Source organism: Sitophilus oryzae, unplaced genomic scaffold, assembly GCF_002938485.1.
Source record: "Sitophilus oryzae breed Bouriz unplaced genomic scaffold, Soryzae_2.0 scaffold_815_pilon_pilon, whole genome shotgun sequence".
In the NCBI taxonomy this organism is placed as follows: Eukaryota; Metazoa; Arthropoda; class Insecta; order Coleoptera; family Curculionidae; genus Sitophilus; species Sitophilus oryzae.
In genome coordinates this window covers 6,351,036-6,369,492 of record NW_022147434.1, presented here as the reverse complement: position 1 = coordinate 6,369,492, position 18,457 = coordinate 6,351,036, and the positions used below count along the sequence as shown (strand labels likewise).

Below are 18,457 nucleotides of genomic sequence, written 5' to 3'. Positions count from 1 at the left end.
ATTAGAGCTACAATTTAAAAAGATTTTTACAAGATACAGAGTGTCCCAAATAAATAAAAAATATCAAAGTTGTATTTTTTTAAATGGAACACCCTGTATATTATTACATTTTTAGTTTCTACGATTAAAATAAAGGTAAAAATTTGATTAAGGTTTATTATACTTAAACCTTACCGTTTTTGAAATATTTTCAATTTTGTGAAATTGCAGTAAAATTTTAAAGCTTCATTTCTCCAAGGGTATCAATGTTTTAATACTAAATATTTAATGAAGTTAATTTACTGATCAGTTATTGTGTTGCAATAATAAAAATAATACTACCTTATACAGAGTGTCTAAAAATTTATTTTAAATAATTATTAGCTTCAAACGGCAATAACTTTTTAATTTAAATAGAATGCCCTGTATATTTTAGGAGAATCAGATGCACAATTAAATTGTCTATCAAATTGTATTATGCCATTTTTTATCTATCCCTTCAAGTTTTCGTAGAAAATGCATTTTCTTATAATTTAGACTTCATTTATCAATATATCCATGGAATATTGACATTTTAGATTGTTTTTAAAGCAGCAAATGTACAAAATGTACAGACTAGTAATATTATCGTTTTTAGCAAAACGATAATATTACTAGCCCATTTGTATGCAAAAAGAAAACTATTTAAATCTTTATCAAAGAGTATACCATTAATTAAATATAACACCATTATTTCCGCCCATATACTAATTAATTACATACTTAATTGTGTTCGTTAATAAATTATTATAAATAAATGTGGATTTGAGTCAGAAATCAATATAATAATAAGTTATCAAATTAAAGTCTCTGTTGTTATAAATAAGCATTTATTAAAAAATGAAATATCATTTTTAAGGTGTTACTTTTTATCACACTGTCTAATGCCCATACAAAATTCAGTTTTTTAGTATTTGGAGCAATTATTATGTAATGTAGTTTGAATACTGGAATCATATTAATTGGTCCTCTTTAACAAATATTTAAACAGTTTTTTTTTTATTTTTTAATGAAATAACCGAATTATATCTACAATATTAGTATCTGTACTCTTTAAAAATTTGGTACATCTTTAAAAATAATCTAAAATGTCAATAGTCCATGGGTATATTGATAAATAAATTCTAAATTACAAGAAAATGCATTTTCTACGGAAACTTAAAGAGATAGGTAAAAAATGGTATAATATAATTTGATAGACAATTAAATTGTGCATCTGATTCTCGTAAAATATACAGGGTGTTCCATTTAAATTAAACAAGTTATTGCCGTTTGAAGCTAATAATTATTTAAAATAAATTTTTAGACACTCTGTATAAGGTAGTATTATTTTTATTATTGCAACACAATAACTGATCAGTAAATTAACTTCATTAAATATTTAGTATTAAAAACATTGATACCCTTGGAGAAATGAAGCTTTAAAATTTTTACTGCAATTTCACAAAATTGAAAATATTTCAAAAACGGTAAGGTTTAAGTATAATAAACCTTAATCAAATTTACCTTTATTTTAATCGTAGAAACTAAAAATGTAATAATATACAGGGTGTTCCATTTAAAAAAATACAACTTTGATATTTTTTATTTATTTGGGACACTCTGTATCTTGTAAAAATCTTTTTAAATTGTAGCTCTAATAGTCCTTCAACGAACCCCAAACTTACAATTTGTAAAAATCTCATCGTTTAGCTACAATACTCCGTGTCGTATGTGGTGGACAACCCTGTATAACATCTTTATTTATTTTCACTATTTATAGCAACATTTAAAAGTTTTCTTTAAAAGGTCGTTTTTAATAAAAAAAAACGACCTTTAACAGCCTACTAATAAGTAGGCCGTGATTGATAATACAAGAAACAAAAGAATTATTAAAACTATACTGCTGTTTGTGCCGGGAGGAGCATAACGGAAGTCACCCGTTACCTTAATGCTACCGAATGGTTATAAACAGTTAACAGTCCAACTTTTCCATCCCTAGGGATAGGATCTCAGAGTGAGTGGTATCAAAACAGCAATACTCCTTATAATTCGAGTTCGACAAGCGGTCGCACTCGCCACTTCAACCAACCATGCTGCTGTCTGTCTCTTGATTTATTTTTTGGAACACTATTAATTCTTTATACATATGACAGGCAAACCAATCAGCTTACCGCTATTTGTAAATATTGGAAGCTATCCTGCTAAAAAATTTTGAGGATACTCCTTTAGCTAATTTATGTGAAATATACATTCAGCAAAATGGGGATTCCCGAGGGGTGTCTCACTATTGGAATTACATGTACATTTTCTTGGCAGTCGCTGGCAGTCATTGGCAGTCTGACGGCAGTCGTTTATAATACTTACATGGCAGTCCTAGCCCTCTCGGGTTTCCACTCACAACTCTGAAAATACTAGAATGTTTAAATTACTATGTTCCAAATCCATGTATACAAAAAAAGAGGAACATTTTTAACATTTCAATTAATATCTGATATAGATTTTCTATTTTTTGTGAGTGGTAGGTCAGTGTTATAGGATTAATATTTGAAGTAAATATTTGAAAAGGTCCAATGGTTCAGTGGTTTAAAAACAATTAAAAAGGAAAGTGTTCTCCAAATACATTTTTGATATTGTGTATGAATATTTAAGTAAATACCATTTTGATTTCTTTACTAATAAAAAAAGATCTGCCTACTAATAAAAAATTACCTTTTATTGAAAACTTTTAAATTATAGTCCATATTTCCGAAAAGATTTTTGCATACAAGAACATCTGACGGCTCTGTATTCTATAGAAAAACTTCACTACAAACATTTTTCACCTTTTCGATACCGTTCACAATAGCGGAGATGTGAGAAAAACAAAAATAGAGGTGTCCCAAATCGCAAAATTTTCAAAAATGCCCTGGATCTCAGAAAAGAAGAGGGTTGTGAAAATTTTGTTTACAATATTTTCCATTTGACAAAGAGTACGATAAGTTTATACATACATCATCCTCCTATCTCCTCTAATCCTGCTATCTCCACTAATAACGGAGATACCATATGATTTCAACCAAAATAGGATAGAATGTATTGTATAATACTGTTCCACCTATATTCCTTTAGTATATGTTTTGATAAAATAAAATACACATCAAAGATCAGAAGAATACTAAAGGAAAACAAACTTCATGGTCGTATTCAAATCTATAATACATATTACTCTACAAAATCAAACTAGAAGGGTCCATGTCAAAGAAAAGTATTGAAAAAACCACATATTTCATGTTAGTGTGGTGCGAATAAACAAAAAAAGCACAGGTTTTAAAATAAAAGAACAGAATTAGAGAAAAATATAGAACTACGAGAGTCTTCAAAATTGGGCATAGCCGATCTCACGTTAACCATCAAAACCGCACAAATTGGTTAGTAAAAACCTACGGGAACAAAAGTATATGCTGCAGCTACAAACGTTAAATAGGTACATCTTAAGGCATAGTAGAATAGAACTATCAAATATATCATAACTGAAACAGGGACTCGCTATTTAAATTTGCACTAATGGTTCGGAAAGTCCGAAATCAGAATTTTGCTAAAAACGTAGAAAATATTTACAAAACATTTTGGCATCATAGGTCCTAGAATATACTGCTTTATTCTACAATAAAACTAAGACTATCTATTTCTATTGTTTCGTATTAATTTTTAAATTGCCATTATAGACAGCCATTAATTATTCTATAAGTATTAAATTATCAAAAAATATTCAACTGCTTTTATACTTTTTAATGCGAGGGCTTATCTAATTTGAATCCTGCTACTCACTTCCCCATTACCAAAAGTTAAAAACAGGTTATGAGAATCAAACACCATTAAAAAATATTTTGAATTAAAATCAAGTTAATACATAATATCTATTGATTATTACAAATTAATTAAGATATCTGCTGACTGGTTAGTTTTTTAGGCCCAAAAATAAAAACTATAAATTGGAGCATATTTGACTGAGAAATAGTTTAAAAATATGCAAAAATTCTGAAAATTTAGGGACTATATTTCTAAAATTCTTCTAATTTTGGAATAGTTACTAAAACGAATATTGAACATATAGTTTTAGAATGATATAATGGTGACGTACTTACTCGATAATTGTAATTTCCAAATTTGAACCAAAACAGAGATCTGTCTTAAAACACTTGTAAAAATCGACTAATTTACCTTTGCCTGTGACTATACTAAGCTAAAGAGATTCCATGAACCAGTTTCAGCGTAATATTCTCAAACCTACATACCACTTTCTACCCACATTGAAAATTCTTTTATCGTTATTGGTTGACACAACTGGACAAATGATATCGAAGTCGCAATTAAGACGATTTTGTAAAAGAAAAACAGGACGATTATTTGTCTTTTTGAAAATAACGCACGTGTGAACTATTATGGAAAACTTGGTAAAGTGCTGTTACATTAGTTCTTTCACAACCATTTCTGGAATAGTTTAATTGTAGTTTCTTTACATATATTCCCCCTCTTATTTGTGAGTTTTTCCCCAATTTTCTTTTTTTGCCCATTTTCAGTAAATACCAGAAAATTTAAAAACTATATTTTTTTTTCTCTTCTTTAATTTTATTTAAAAAATTCCAATACTTATCACAGTGATGAAAAGATTATAAAAATTGTATTTTATTTTTAATCTTCGATTACTTTAAGCAAAAATTACGATAGGCAATTAATCTAATTACATTAAAGAGAGATTATCTATCTGACAGGAATATATTGAGAAATTAAGAACATGACATTTTGACATTAAAACTCACAATTAGAAAAATTCTAAAATATTGTAATGGATCCTTTTACCACTTATTTCTGTAATTATGTGGGTGGATATTTCGTAAAAGATCTATGGTTTATTGTTCGCAATACCAATCAGAATAAACCTATTAAATATATCACGGACTTAGACACGTTTTATATAATTCCTCTAATCAGCTTTAATCACCCCATATTATTTCTTGCAATATTACAAATCATTCATGAGTTATGTAATTATAAAAGTTACCGACGATATTAAAAAAAATATATCCTATATTTTTTATCACTGTCTGTTAGTACCCAGCCAGCCGAGTTACCGATTATTTGCATGGAACTTACGTACATACCTAATGGATATTCGCTTATCCAATGTTATAATATAAGAACCTAAGTCCTTATACACGGTGAGTCTGAAATAAGTGAAAGTATTTTTACGGGTAGTATATTTGTAATAACCCCAATATTCAAGGGATTCAAACCAAAATCGGGAATATAATTAAAATTACCAGAATAATAACTCTGGTGAAACTTAAGAAATATATTAAAACCCACAGCATAATATTAAATACCAGCTGCTCATCTTCCATTGTTTTTGGATATCAGCATATTACCTGCTGCACATTTGAACGAAGCTATTTTGAATGCAGCTCAAAACTGAAATATTACAATACCTAATGGATATTCGCTTACCCGATGTTATATAGGGTGAGTCTTAAATAAGTGCAAATTTTCAGGGCTGGTATTCAGAGTGTCCCAGGCTGAGCGTGCATTAGAAGTTTCTAGAGAACCACAATATCTAGATCGGAGATTTTTTGCACATCATTGTTTTGCAACGAGATCTATCGATTAAAAATATTTTCAATATGGCGGCACTTTCGGAGATACCGGAAGTTGACAGCAACTTTCTTATTTTAATTGGGTGCCCCCATTTTTTATTACATACTCTGTTCTTTTTATTATATTCTCTCTTTTTTATTACGTTCTCTGTAAAATTCTATGAATATTGATGTTAAACACTCTATATCTAACATTAACCGTTTTTGAGAAAAAAAAATATTTATAATTTTTGGACGAAAAAAGCTACCTGTCAAAAAAATTGTATAGCCTAAAAATGAAATTTAGTGATTACCACAGCCACTGTGACATAAAGAGAAGACATGTGGCTATCTATTTCAAAAATTAAATTGTTCAAATGTCATATAATAATGGCGGTAGCTGTCATGGAATTGAGCGATTAAAAAATTATCATAAATCATTTTTTTTCAAATGGAGACCCACTTTTTTTATTTCACTGATGAAAAGGTTTTTCAATTCGTTACTTTTTAACTATACATATTCCTATACCTAAAATAAATCGTTTTTTAAGCTATTTAAGATTTAATTTGAAAACGTATATTTTTCTTCATTTTACCTAGCTTTCTTTGACATTAAGTGTCAAACGGTCAGACAATTTATTTCCGTCTGTCAGAAAACGAATCATTTGAATTTCCTATATTATAAGTACTGCCTGCCTAAGAGTTTAAAAAGTGTATTTATAAAAATATAGTTGTTCGGTTTGGTTTGGTAAAAATATATCTCGTATTTTCGCTCTTTAGTAATATCAAAGAAGTAATATCTAATAGTTGATATTATTAATAATATTCCGTATGATCTAAAAAAAAACAGTGCTAAGTTGGCTCGGAAATGATGCTGCTTTTTGAATAAAGCCTCACAATATGATATGGCCAGATCTATTGTTTTACATCATTTGACGTTTAAAGTCATAGGCTACTGGTTAAAACCAAGAAAAATATACGCTTTAAAACTAAATCTTAAATAACTTAAAAACGATTTATTTTAGGTATAGGAACATGTATAGTCAAAAAGTAACGAATTGAAAAACCTTTTCACTTGTGAAATAAAAAAATGGGTTTCCATTTGAAAAAAATGATTTGTGATAATATTTTAATCGCTCAATTCTATGACAGCTGCGGCCATTATTAAATGACATTCGAACAATTTAATTTTTTAAATAGATAGCCACGTGTTTTCTCTTTATGGCACAGTGGCTGTGGTAATCACTAAATTTGACGTTTAGGGTATACAAATATTTTTGACAGGCAGTTTTTTTCGTTTAAAAATTTTAAATATTTTTTTTCTCAAAAACGGTCAATGTTAGGTATCGAGTGTTTGGTTTGGTTGGAAAAATTGAATTTTTTTAGTTAGTAAATATGGCAACATAATACTAATTTATATACTAGTAAAATAACTAGGTTACTTTGGACTGATTTGAAAAACGGTAAAGAGGAAATATGATTCTTTTATCGATATATACCAGCCCTGAAAATATTTGCACTTATTTGTATTTTGTAACTCACCCTACGTATAATATCGGATAAGCGAATATCCATTAGATATAGTAATATTTTAGTTTTGAGCTGCATTCAAAATAGCTTCGTTTCAAAAAAATATCGAAACCGGTGCTCTGACTACTGGTAATGCGTGCGAGAACAGAGATGAGAATATGCGCAGCAGGTAATATGCAGATATCCAAAAACAAGGGAAGATCAGCCAGACGCGGTTTTAGGGGAGGGGTCATGGGGGTAATTACCCCCCCCCCCACCGACCAAACTTCAAAAAAATAAGTTTTTAAGACGTAAAAAATAGTTTTTTTTTTGCGTGAAACAAATAGTTTTGCACGCAAACATATGTGTTTACATGTAAAAAACTATTTTTTACATGTAAAAAACTAGTTTGTTTCACGTAAAAAATATATTTTTTAATTTATTACTTTTTCAACATTTTAAACTACATTTTTTCAAATATATCCTTCAAATACTTCAATTTAATAGCTCTTAGTAAGACGTTTCACTTCAAATATATGCACGTAGTGCACACACATTTTTTTTTTATTTAAAATTACCCCCCCCCCCAGAATTTTTTTCAAAAACCGCCCTTGAGATCAGCAGCTGGTATTGAATATTATCGTCGATTGAACGAATATGTTCTCAATTCTTTCAATCAGCGATATTATGTTGTAGGTTTTTTTTATTTCTCTAAATTCTCTCGCCAGGCTGTTATCTTTATTTCATTATAGCGCTAAACGAGATTAAAATATATTATAATTAATATGGGGGTTATTACATACTAATAGTTATCTTAATTTTATAATCATTGTAACACGTTTTCGCACAGGGTGGAAATATGAACAGTAGCAAACGGGAATATATTTTTAACAAAAAATACTATCAAGATGATCTCAAAGAATTTTATTGAAATATTAGAGAGTAACCCAAAGTGATTTACTTTTTGATTTACGTCGTATTTTGCCCCCCTTAAAGGGTGGTCCCAACTCAATTTATTTCCCGCTTTTGGTCCCGCTCCCAATTTATTTCAATATGAACACACCTATTTTGTATAACACATCGTTGAAAAGCTCGTTGTTTACTCATTCTATGTCTTTATTTTTTTTTAACTAGTAACGTTATCAAGTTCACACTTGATAACAGTTAGTGATACATTTGACCGTTGCATAAGTAAAAATTATGTCTAATGATTCCTCGAAAGGGACTTTGAGGTAAAAAAAAATTACGTCAAAACTGACAAATTTGTCTGAAAGATCTAATTCTACGTATTTAAGTGTCTCTACAAAGTGTTTAGGGTACTTGGACAAATAAAGATGTTTTTCCTACCCATGCAATGGTTGGGTTGGACAATTTTGAAGTCTGGGAATATACCCCACTGAAAAAAGTGCAAATTTAAAGAGGCTCCATCTATTCATATCTAGCAATAATAAAATCTTTAGCAATCTAAGTATGAAAATTTCAACAATATGGCAATCACTCATAAAACGCACCAATGCGGGTATTCTCTGTGGATAACCCTTTGCAGCCAACTTCATCATGGGCGAATGCTCTGCTCTAGTATCAGTAGTTATAGTTCATACTTGATAGCGGCCAAAAACATTGTACTATAGCAATGGAAGACACGATGGGAAGCATATACCAGGTGGACAAAAACTTTCATACTTAATCCTAATATCAAAGATTGGATAAAATGCGACCAGGCAAACACGGACTACTACATCACGCAAGCCACGACTGGCCATGGAGTTGACGAGTAGCTGCACAGGATCCGCAATGCCGACTCTCCTACATGCTGGTATCTGGTATTGCGAGGGGTCAGACTCGGCTAACCATACACTATTTGAGTGTTACGCGCACGATGATATAGGGAAAACATAAAAACAGTATGTGGTACGAAGATCATTAGAGTAAACCTCGGAAACCTTCTGACATTATCGAACGAAAATATCGAAGTGATTTGCGGAATGTTAAGGAACATTATGAAGAAAAAAGAGAAGAACGAAAAGGACAAGATTTGGGTACAGACAAGACCAACATAGAAGAATGATAAGTCTCTAATTTCGATGAAATGCCCTCGGCAGTGCCGAGATTGGCGAGCTTAGAGCGGTTTGTAGTAGGTAGGCCCTCTCGCATGAGGGAGATCCCCACACTCCAGCCCTAAAGGCGTTTCCCATCTATAAAAAGAGTTCATACTTGATAACGGTCAGTAGTACAAAAACATTCCGAAGTTATTTCAGTACTGATTATCTATCAACTAACGTCTTAAATCGTACGATTAATTTTTGAGGCGCCGGTATTTAAACATAACGAAAGTCTTTCCCTTCCTTCCATCTTCTTTGAAAACGAGCAATTTTGACTTTCTCCTAGACACAAAATTTATAAAAAAAAACATCTTCTGGCTAGTTTCTTCGATGCTATTTATATTAGATTTAAACTTTTAACACTCTTAAAAATTATTTTTATGTTGGCTAATAATATAATTAATTAATAATCAACACGGATTTATAAGTTCGACAAAAAATAAGTTACACTGCTGACATTAAGTTGCGGATTAAATCAATATTTTACCTTGCTTTCTTATTTATATTTATAATAAGCGCAAATTGACAAAAGAAAACATAAATATATTTAGGTAGGATGAACTCATTTGTCTTCCTACTAATGGTAACCTTCAACTTGGTGTTTGTTCAGCTGTAATAAAAATAGTGGGCTACAATCTCAGGTGATAATTAATATATTTAATGTGTGCAGTTTCACATTTAAGTTTTGTTAAATTCTCCTAATTATTTATGCGCATAGGATATTTTAAACTAATAATAAGGATTAATTCATGAACAATTGCTGGAGATCAAAGTTCTGCAACATACTGTATAATTTAGTACATGTAGTTGCTGGAAATATGAAGAATATTACATACCATATATGATCGAAAAAACAAAAATTTCTTAAAAATCGATAAGAAAAGTTTCTCAAGATTTTTCAAGATTTTCTCAGAAAGAATTTCGCAAGATTATGTTTTGTCAATTTTTATTAAAATCCAGTATACCGGGTGCGTCTCAAAGGTGGCTCACCCCTAGAACTTTTTTATTTTTTCAGATAAAAAACGAGATTTGGTATGTTAGTATATGAAATAAATTAGGATTGATTGACATATTCAATTGTTTTCGGTCACAAAATGACTATATAACTTTTATTTTTTATTTGACACCCTCGGTATTTTTTTACTTTATTCGATAGAAAATGACATTCTGAATCGAATGACATATCATATATAAACTTTTGACATATTCTCTCAAAAATAAATTGTATTTTAAATTTCAATCTAGTGTGCCATAACTGTGTCAAAAACACTAATTATTTTTATTCAAGGAGCCTTGGAAAAATAGATTTGATAGTTTAATGTTTTATTGTTTTGTCCTGTCCGGTTAAAATCGCATTTTAATAATATCTCAATTTTTTCAAATGGAACGAGGGTGGCTCATTAACATATTTGGAAAAAGCATTTTTTACGGAAAATTTGATACCACACACTTGGTATTTCGAGTTAAATTGTCGTTATAAACCGCATGTTACAATTTCAAATAAACCATATGCAAAAATGTCAAAAGTTGACATATGATATGTCATTCGATTCATAGTGTTATTTTCTATCGAATAAAGTAAAGAAATACCGAGGGTGCCATTTAAAAATCAAAAACTGTAGTCATTTCCGGTGGAACCGGAAGTAAATAAGAAATGTTAGAAATGAAAGAAATATAAAAAATATAAGAAAAAATTGGTATTGTCAGTTTCTGTTGCTGTTGCACTCTCTTGCAGCCAACTTTTGAATATTAAAATAAATTATCAGTATCTATAAATATTTGTTTAAGTTCTGCCACTAATGGTTCCTGAGTAACAGCTGACATCCTCTATTATTAGACAGTGGCTTCACAGATTTTTTTACTCAAAAATAAGATTTATTTTTCAGTTAATTAGTTTATATTTAAAATAAATCAAATTAGTTGCACGGAAGGTAAGAGAGCTCATATTCAGATCAATATAGAAGCTCAAAAGGTATTTTTGTTCTGCGCAAGCGGTCGCAGCTTCATCAATTTCAATCATTGTATTTTTAAATGAGAGGTCTATATTCCCAATTGGATCATAAAGTACTCTTAAATTGTTAAAACACTGTTTACATTGTACTTTTTAGTGTGTGTTGAAATTTCCTAGTGTATGCTGAGTTTCTAACATGTTGCCAAGTATGTTGATTAGCATGCTCTTAGTGGCTTGCTTTCAGGCCTGGATTAAGGGGGGGGGGCTATGGGGGCTATAGCCCCAGGCCCCGTCATTGAGATGGGCCCCCGAATCAGGAGAATTTAATCGAGATTAGTTAAATGAAAATGTACATAGGTATTTAGTCTTATTAAATATATTGCAATATATTGCAACACAGACAACTTGTTATTCTCATAATGTTAAAAACAGACTCTTCTTTTTTTTTTGGGCGGCAACACACTTTCCCCAAAAAATATCAAGAGTGCTGCATAGACAATGGATCGTTCTTCTTTTTAAATTTTTCGGGATGGATGAATTACCGAAAGCCGAAAGCGCTAGAGGAATTACTCAGATTAGAATCCTCTTTTTTATTCTATTTGATAAGTAATTTTTGCATAGCGCATCTATGAAGTAAGCGATTGCGAATAATAGATTTAAGAAAACAAGAACAATAATACGTTTTTAACTGTGTAGTGTATACCAGTATTTTAAAAAATATCATGTAGCAGAAAATATCTTAGTGGATCTGCTAAACGTAAGGTAGGAATCAGTTTTAGCCTTATTACGCATTTACTTGATATGATCATTTACATAATAATTTTGGTATTGACAATTAAATTAACAATAACTTTCTTAAGTTTTCTTCTTTTAAAAATAAGCGCATTAATATATTATAAGTACCTTGGTATTTACACCCTCTTTGCTTGCACCCCTTTGACGGCACTATCACCCTTAAAATAATTTTAAATGGAATAGGGGGTCGAGTGATACCTTGTTTTAAAGGTCTTTTGAGTCTTTTTATATCTGTAGAGTTTGAAGTCTCTATTGCCATTCGCGCTGAATGGTAACGCCACTACTTTTTAAATAAAATTAATATTATTTTTGAAATCCCCATTCAATTTACAACATATTTTATTCCTTGACTTTTTTTGTCCGACGCACCATTTTTGCGTAAAAAAATAAACACCATTTTCATGCATAACCAAATCGCTAAAATGTTACCATAAATTTAAATAGCAAAATTTGTAAAACGGCAAATTTAAGTTTAAAAAGATTTTTTATTTTCCAAAAACTTCTTTCTTTGCTTGCACCCCTTTGACGGCACTATCACCCTTAAAATAATTTTAAATGGAATAGGGGGTCGAGTGATACCTTGTTTTAAAGGTCTTTTGAGTCTTTTTATATCTGTAGAGTTTGAAGTCTCTATTGCCATTCGCGCTGAATGGTAACGCCACTACTTTTAAATAAAATTAATATTATTTTTGAAATCCCCATTCAATTTACAAACATATTTTATTCCTTGACTTTTTTTAACTGACGCACCATTTTTGCGTAAAAATAAACACCATTTTCATGCATAACCAAATCGCTAAATGTTACCATAAATTTAAATAGCAAAATTTGTAAAACGGCAAATTTAAGTTTAAAAAGATTTTTATTTTCCAAAAACTTCTTTATGAACATAGTACGAACTATGTTCAACCAAAACTAAATTATTAAGTCGTTTTTCAAATTTTACCATTAAAATTTACATTACCATTTTAGCGATTTGGTCACATGTATGAAAATGGTTTTATTATTTCAAGCGAAAACGGTGCAATAATATTCAATTCAATAATATTTTGGTATTATAGTAAATAGTATAGTAGTGGTATAATAGATATTAAAAAGATCGTTTTTTTCTTAAAAGTTTAACACCCTGTATTTTGAATACGACGCATTTCCGACATTGGTGTATCCACATTATCCTAAAAGCAGTATATCGAGTAACGGCCTTGAATAGATTTCCAGTAATTTATTGGCTGAAAATTCATCTGTCAGAAATTTTATCTGTCAAAAATTTCTGCCAATAGAATTACTGGAAATCGATTCAAGGTCGTTACGCCGATACGCCGTTTTCAGGATAGTGTGGATGCACCCTCAGTGTCCCATCTCAAAACGTTTATTTTGGCGAGATCTACCAACCTTTAGATTTTGGTACAATAGTTTCGGAACACTCTGTATTTTTAAATCTACGAAAACTTAGGGATATTTTAAATTAATTTAAGATATAAGAAGAAAACCTAAAAAAAACTTTAAAATTGCCTAAAGTAACAGATTTTTTTAGTATTTGCAAAACCCCTTCAACGTCAAATTCTGAGTTGAATAAACACCAAGATCATGAACTGCCTTCCTGTTCAACTTCAAGCAATATTAGTTTAAGTGAAAATAACAGCAATGAGGAAAAATAATCCGACCTGGGGGGCCCCAAGGGTAGCCCCTAGCCCCGGGCCCCCTAGGACCTTAATCCGGCACTGCTTGCTTTAGTGCATTTAGCTAAAATTTGTAGTTGCTTTGCTAATAAAATTTTACCTATATTGTGGTCGAAATAAAACGTTTTAATGGGCACTTGGTTATGAGTTGTAAAGTGTACTTATTTATTACCTGTGACCAAGCTAGTAGTGGACCTGGAATGGACCGCCATCCTGCCCAGATTCGAAGTGCTTTGGGCGGGCAACTCGCTGCCGCCCACATACGCCGATTTGGGGCGACTCCTCGGCAGCGACGTGTTGGCACAGTGATCGCTTAGGATGGACGCCTCGTGGTACCCGGAACTATCGCTGCTATTCCTCGAATGGCAGATAGTCAGTCCGTTGTCGCTTGCTTTCTTCGGGGGAGGTTCTTGGGGAAGTTCCGCCCTACCTGCAACTAAAAATAAGTCTGTTAGTTCTTTAATGTGTGCAAGTGAGTAATTAAATGGCATTTATTATATAATTTTACATAAGAAATAACAGCCATCGTTATTTCCAGGATAGCTCGTTGTCGAAGCCTATTTTTGGATCATAGTCATGTATGTGAATGAATCATAATTAAGAATAATTTGTCAAAAATATTTTGAAAGAATACTTAAGAAAATTTATTCTGCAATAGTAGTAATGAGCGAGACTAGGCATGGTTTTGCACCAAAAGCACGACCAAGACGAAGACTGATCAGTGAGTGCAACACCAATACCAGACCATACCAAGACAACATGCAACACATTGTACAGTCAATCCGGCATCAAAAAAGGCCTAGACTCCAATTAAATTACCCCCATTCTCATACTTTGCCAGTCGTAAGTGGTCCACTAGAAAAGCTTAAGTTCGAAAATTCGTATCCCCCCATCCCACCGCTTTTCAAAAACTCAAAAAAATTTTGGATTCGATTTTCTGGCTGAACCGTAGATACCACAGAAAATTTTATAAACAGAAAATGAAGAGAATTAAATTCTCTACAAAACACAGCTTTTTGCATCTTTCCGGGTGAAACCATTTTTTTACTGTTGCAAATTTTTTAAAAGAAAAGAGCATAAAAAAATATCAAATTGATGTGTAACTTTTTTTACGTTTTACTGTTTATGAGATATATTGTATTCATTCCCACAATGTGTATGCAACTTTGAACTTTTTGAACTGAGTATCGTTATAACATTCTCTGACCGTTTTGAGATATTTTTATGTGCGCTGACGGTAGCGCTTTTGGGAAACTGAAAAAAATTTTTGGATTCTGTTTTCTGGCTAAACAGAAAATTTTATAGAACAAAAAATAAAGAGAATTCAATTCTCCACAATTTCATTTTTCAGTAGCAAAGCTGTAAAACCTACCGGGACAAAGTAAAGTAAAGATTTGAAGTTAACGTCGAAATGCAAGTATTATGCCTCTGACTTTAAACAGAAGATAGTTGCATTATATCAAAAGGGTGTGAAGCAAATTGATATTTCTAGGCGGTTGGACATCCGAAGGGGTACAGTAAGTAAGATTATTAAGCGTTATTTACAAAGAGGGACTGTAGATCCCGCAGTTAAAAGTGGAAGACCGCGAAAAACTTCCTTAAAAATGGACCACATAATTTCAAGAAAAGCCAGAAGCGACCCAAAAAATGTGCCGTTGATATTAACAAGGAACTTAGGGAGGAATACCCAGATGTAAACGTTTCTGACATGACTGTTAGACGGCGCTTACTAAAGGAGAACCTTTATGGTAGACGCTCCGTTAAAAGCCCTTGTTAACGAAGCGCCACAGAATGGCAAGATTAAAGTTTGCTAGAGATCACAAAGACTGGACACAAAATCAGTGGGCTTCAGTAGTTTTCAGTGATGAAAGTAAGTTTAATTTATTTGGAAGTGATTCTACAGGATATGTGAGAAGGCCTCCTGGTCAAAGATTTGACCCAAAGTATTTAATTCCAACTGTCAAACATGGTGGAGGAAACCTGATGGTGTGGGGATATTTTAGACGATCTGGTACTGGTCCGTTAGTCAGAATTGATGGGCGTATGGATGTTCAAAAGTATGTTGAGATATTGGAGAAAAACTTGTTGCCATACGAAGATGATCTGCCTTTGTCATGATTTTCCAACAGGATAATGATCCTAAGCATACATCTCGACTTGTGAAGAATTGGCTTTCAAGGGAAAAAATTCGGGTTTTGGATTCGCCTTCTCAATCGCCCGATTTAAATCCCATTGAGAATCTTTGGATGCAGTTAGAAAAGCAAATCAGAAAAAGACAAATCACAAACCGAGAAGATTTATGGGTAGTTTTGCAGGAAGAGTGGCATAAAATTTCAATTGATTATTGTGCAAAGCTAATAGACTCGATGGGAGAAGATGCCAAGCAGTTATTAAAGCCAAGGGATGGCCGACTAAGTATTAAAAAAATATTTCAATTATTGATTGAATAATATTTTTTTTGTGTATCCTTTAGAAATGTTTCCATACTTTTGTTAACCATTTTTTTGAATAAAAATTTATTTTCTAAATATTCTTAAGTGTATACTTATGTTTTTAATGTATGATATTTTATTTAAATTTACTTAAATTAAAAATAGTATTTTATAAAAAAAAACATAATAATATACATATTATGTACAATATTAAAGGTTTATAAAATGTTTCCATACTTTTGTTCGCCACTGTACATATTGCCGAAAAACGTCAGGTGATCGACTAGTTAGTGTCGGAATGCGGACCAGAGGGCGACAATAATCTGAGCAGCAGCTGCGTACTCGAATACTGGCGCGGCAGCCCGCGTCATTGGCAACAATATCCCGTAAACAGTGAAACGTAAAAAAAATTACATATCAATTTAGTAGGTTGTTTTATGCTCCTTAATTTTAAAAACTTTGTAACAGTAAAAATAAGGTTTCACCCGGAAAATGCAAAAAAACTGCGCTTCAGTGAACGCAGTTTTTTTGCATTTGATTTTGCGCCCTCTGATTTTGTCTCCGTAGGTTTAAGAGGTTTGTGACTTAGAAATGAAAATGTAGAGAATTTAATTCTCTTCATTTTCATTTCTAAGTATAACAAACTTACACAGTTTTGTTACAGAAAATTTTCTGAGACCTATGGTTCAGCCAAAAAATCGAATCCAATTTTTTTGAGTTTCTCAAAAACGGTGGAGTGGGGGGATACGAATTTTCGAATTTAAGCTTTTCCAGTGGACCACTTACGACTGGCAAAGTATGAGAGCGGGGGTACTTTTATGCGAGTTAAAATGTCTTTGTTTGTTATGTTTTTATTTACATCTCATTTTTCATGGATAATCCGTAATTAAAAAAAAACATTTTTTTTTGTATTTTACTTAGCCCGCCCAAAAAATAGATACAAACATGGTTAAATTGGGGCAAAGTTACCCACTTTGGAATGTTCACCAATACGCCATCAAAAAAGTTTTAAAAATTTCAAGGATTGCGATCCATCTTCCGGGGAAATTATTTGATTGTTTATATTATGTATTTATTTTATATAATTTTTTATTATTTTATTTCATTGGATTTTCCGTATTCAATGTTTAACCCCACGTCGTTATTGAGTTTGAAAGCTTATCAATATTGTAACGAATTCATCGTTATTATTTTTATTAGATTAAATATTAAAAAAAACAATGCCGGACTTGAAATTAGTTTAAATAAATTGTGTTCAAATGTCCGAAACAAAAAAATATTAAGTGTGGCGTATCATTGTACTCAGGAGACCGAGTTCTTTCAAAACCTGAAATACAAAATGCAGGTCCGCATTTAAAAATATTAAGTTGGCCTCTGTATCTCACAAATTATCAGCTAATTTCAAAATCTATAAATACCATCAGATAGCCCTGATAAAGTGGCAATAAGAATGAGCAATTAGCTTTTTTGATTTCCTATAAAGACAAAGAAAAATTGATTTTCAGAAAAGCCGGTTTTTTCCAAAAAACTCAGCAATCCTTGAAATTTTCAAAACTTTATTGATGGCATCTTGGTGAACATCCCAAAGCGCAACTTTGCCCTAATTTAACCATGTTCTTTCTATTACGGTTACCGGGATACAAATGCTCGTACTTCGAATTCAGCAGACATCAGAGGTCTGAAGAAGTTGATGAAATACAATGATATCGTATATAAAGCCAATATCATTCCAAGAAAATATTTTATTTCAATGACAATATTGTTTTCAATTCAATGTAGAATAACTATTACTAAAAATATACTTATAAACAACAGACTTTTAAATCATTGTCTATGTCATAATTAAAAATGTATCATAACCGGTTTTTCACATCATTAATTCATTAGGAAAATAAATTAAACATTCATTTAAAGGTTTATAGAGCAGGTGTAAATATCATAACATTATACTTGCGATTATAAAATACTACCATCGATAATTGAATCAATATTTCTTATAACAAATCAAGACCTTAAAAGAATGTGATTATTCAGTGCAGGTTATTTAATATGTAAATATTTGCCTAGCCAAAGTCATTGCATACATATTATTTTTTATTGAATAAATTATAAATTTAAGTAACAATTTTATATCTAACTAAAATAATGCTTTAACAGCAAATATTTTAAAATCACTTAATGATTATGCTCTCAGGATTCAAAATATATTTAAAACAATACTGCATTGTCAAAATGCGTGATAATAATATAATAAAAAATAAGCAAGAGTGGCAGCTATATCGTTTCTAACTAAAATAATTTATATCTATATTCTATATTATACTTTTGATTATACTCTCTATTTTTTTTTCAAAAATGTTTTATTAAAATTAATCACACA

General features: G+C 31.1%; 1 protein-coding gene across 5 annotated transcripts in view; it reads right to left on the bottom strand.

Moving 5' to 3' along the window:
* LOC115889505 (cordon-bleu protein-like 1) overlaps positions 1 to 18,457 on the bottom strand; it is a 494,950-nt gene that overhangs the window by 29,074 nt on the left and 447,419 nt on the right. For 4 of the 5 annotated variants that reach the window (XM_030909519.1, XM_030909523.1, XM_030909521.1 and 1 more), the window contains one exon: positions 13,818 to 14,081. In XM_030909519.1, coding sequence (XP_030765379.1) covers positions 13,818 to 14,081 — 264 coding nt within the window. The remainder of the gene's footprint in view (positions 1 to 13,817; positions 14,082 to 18,457) is intronic. The other variant, XM_030909520.1, reaches the window with a different exon arrangement.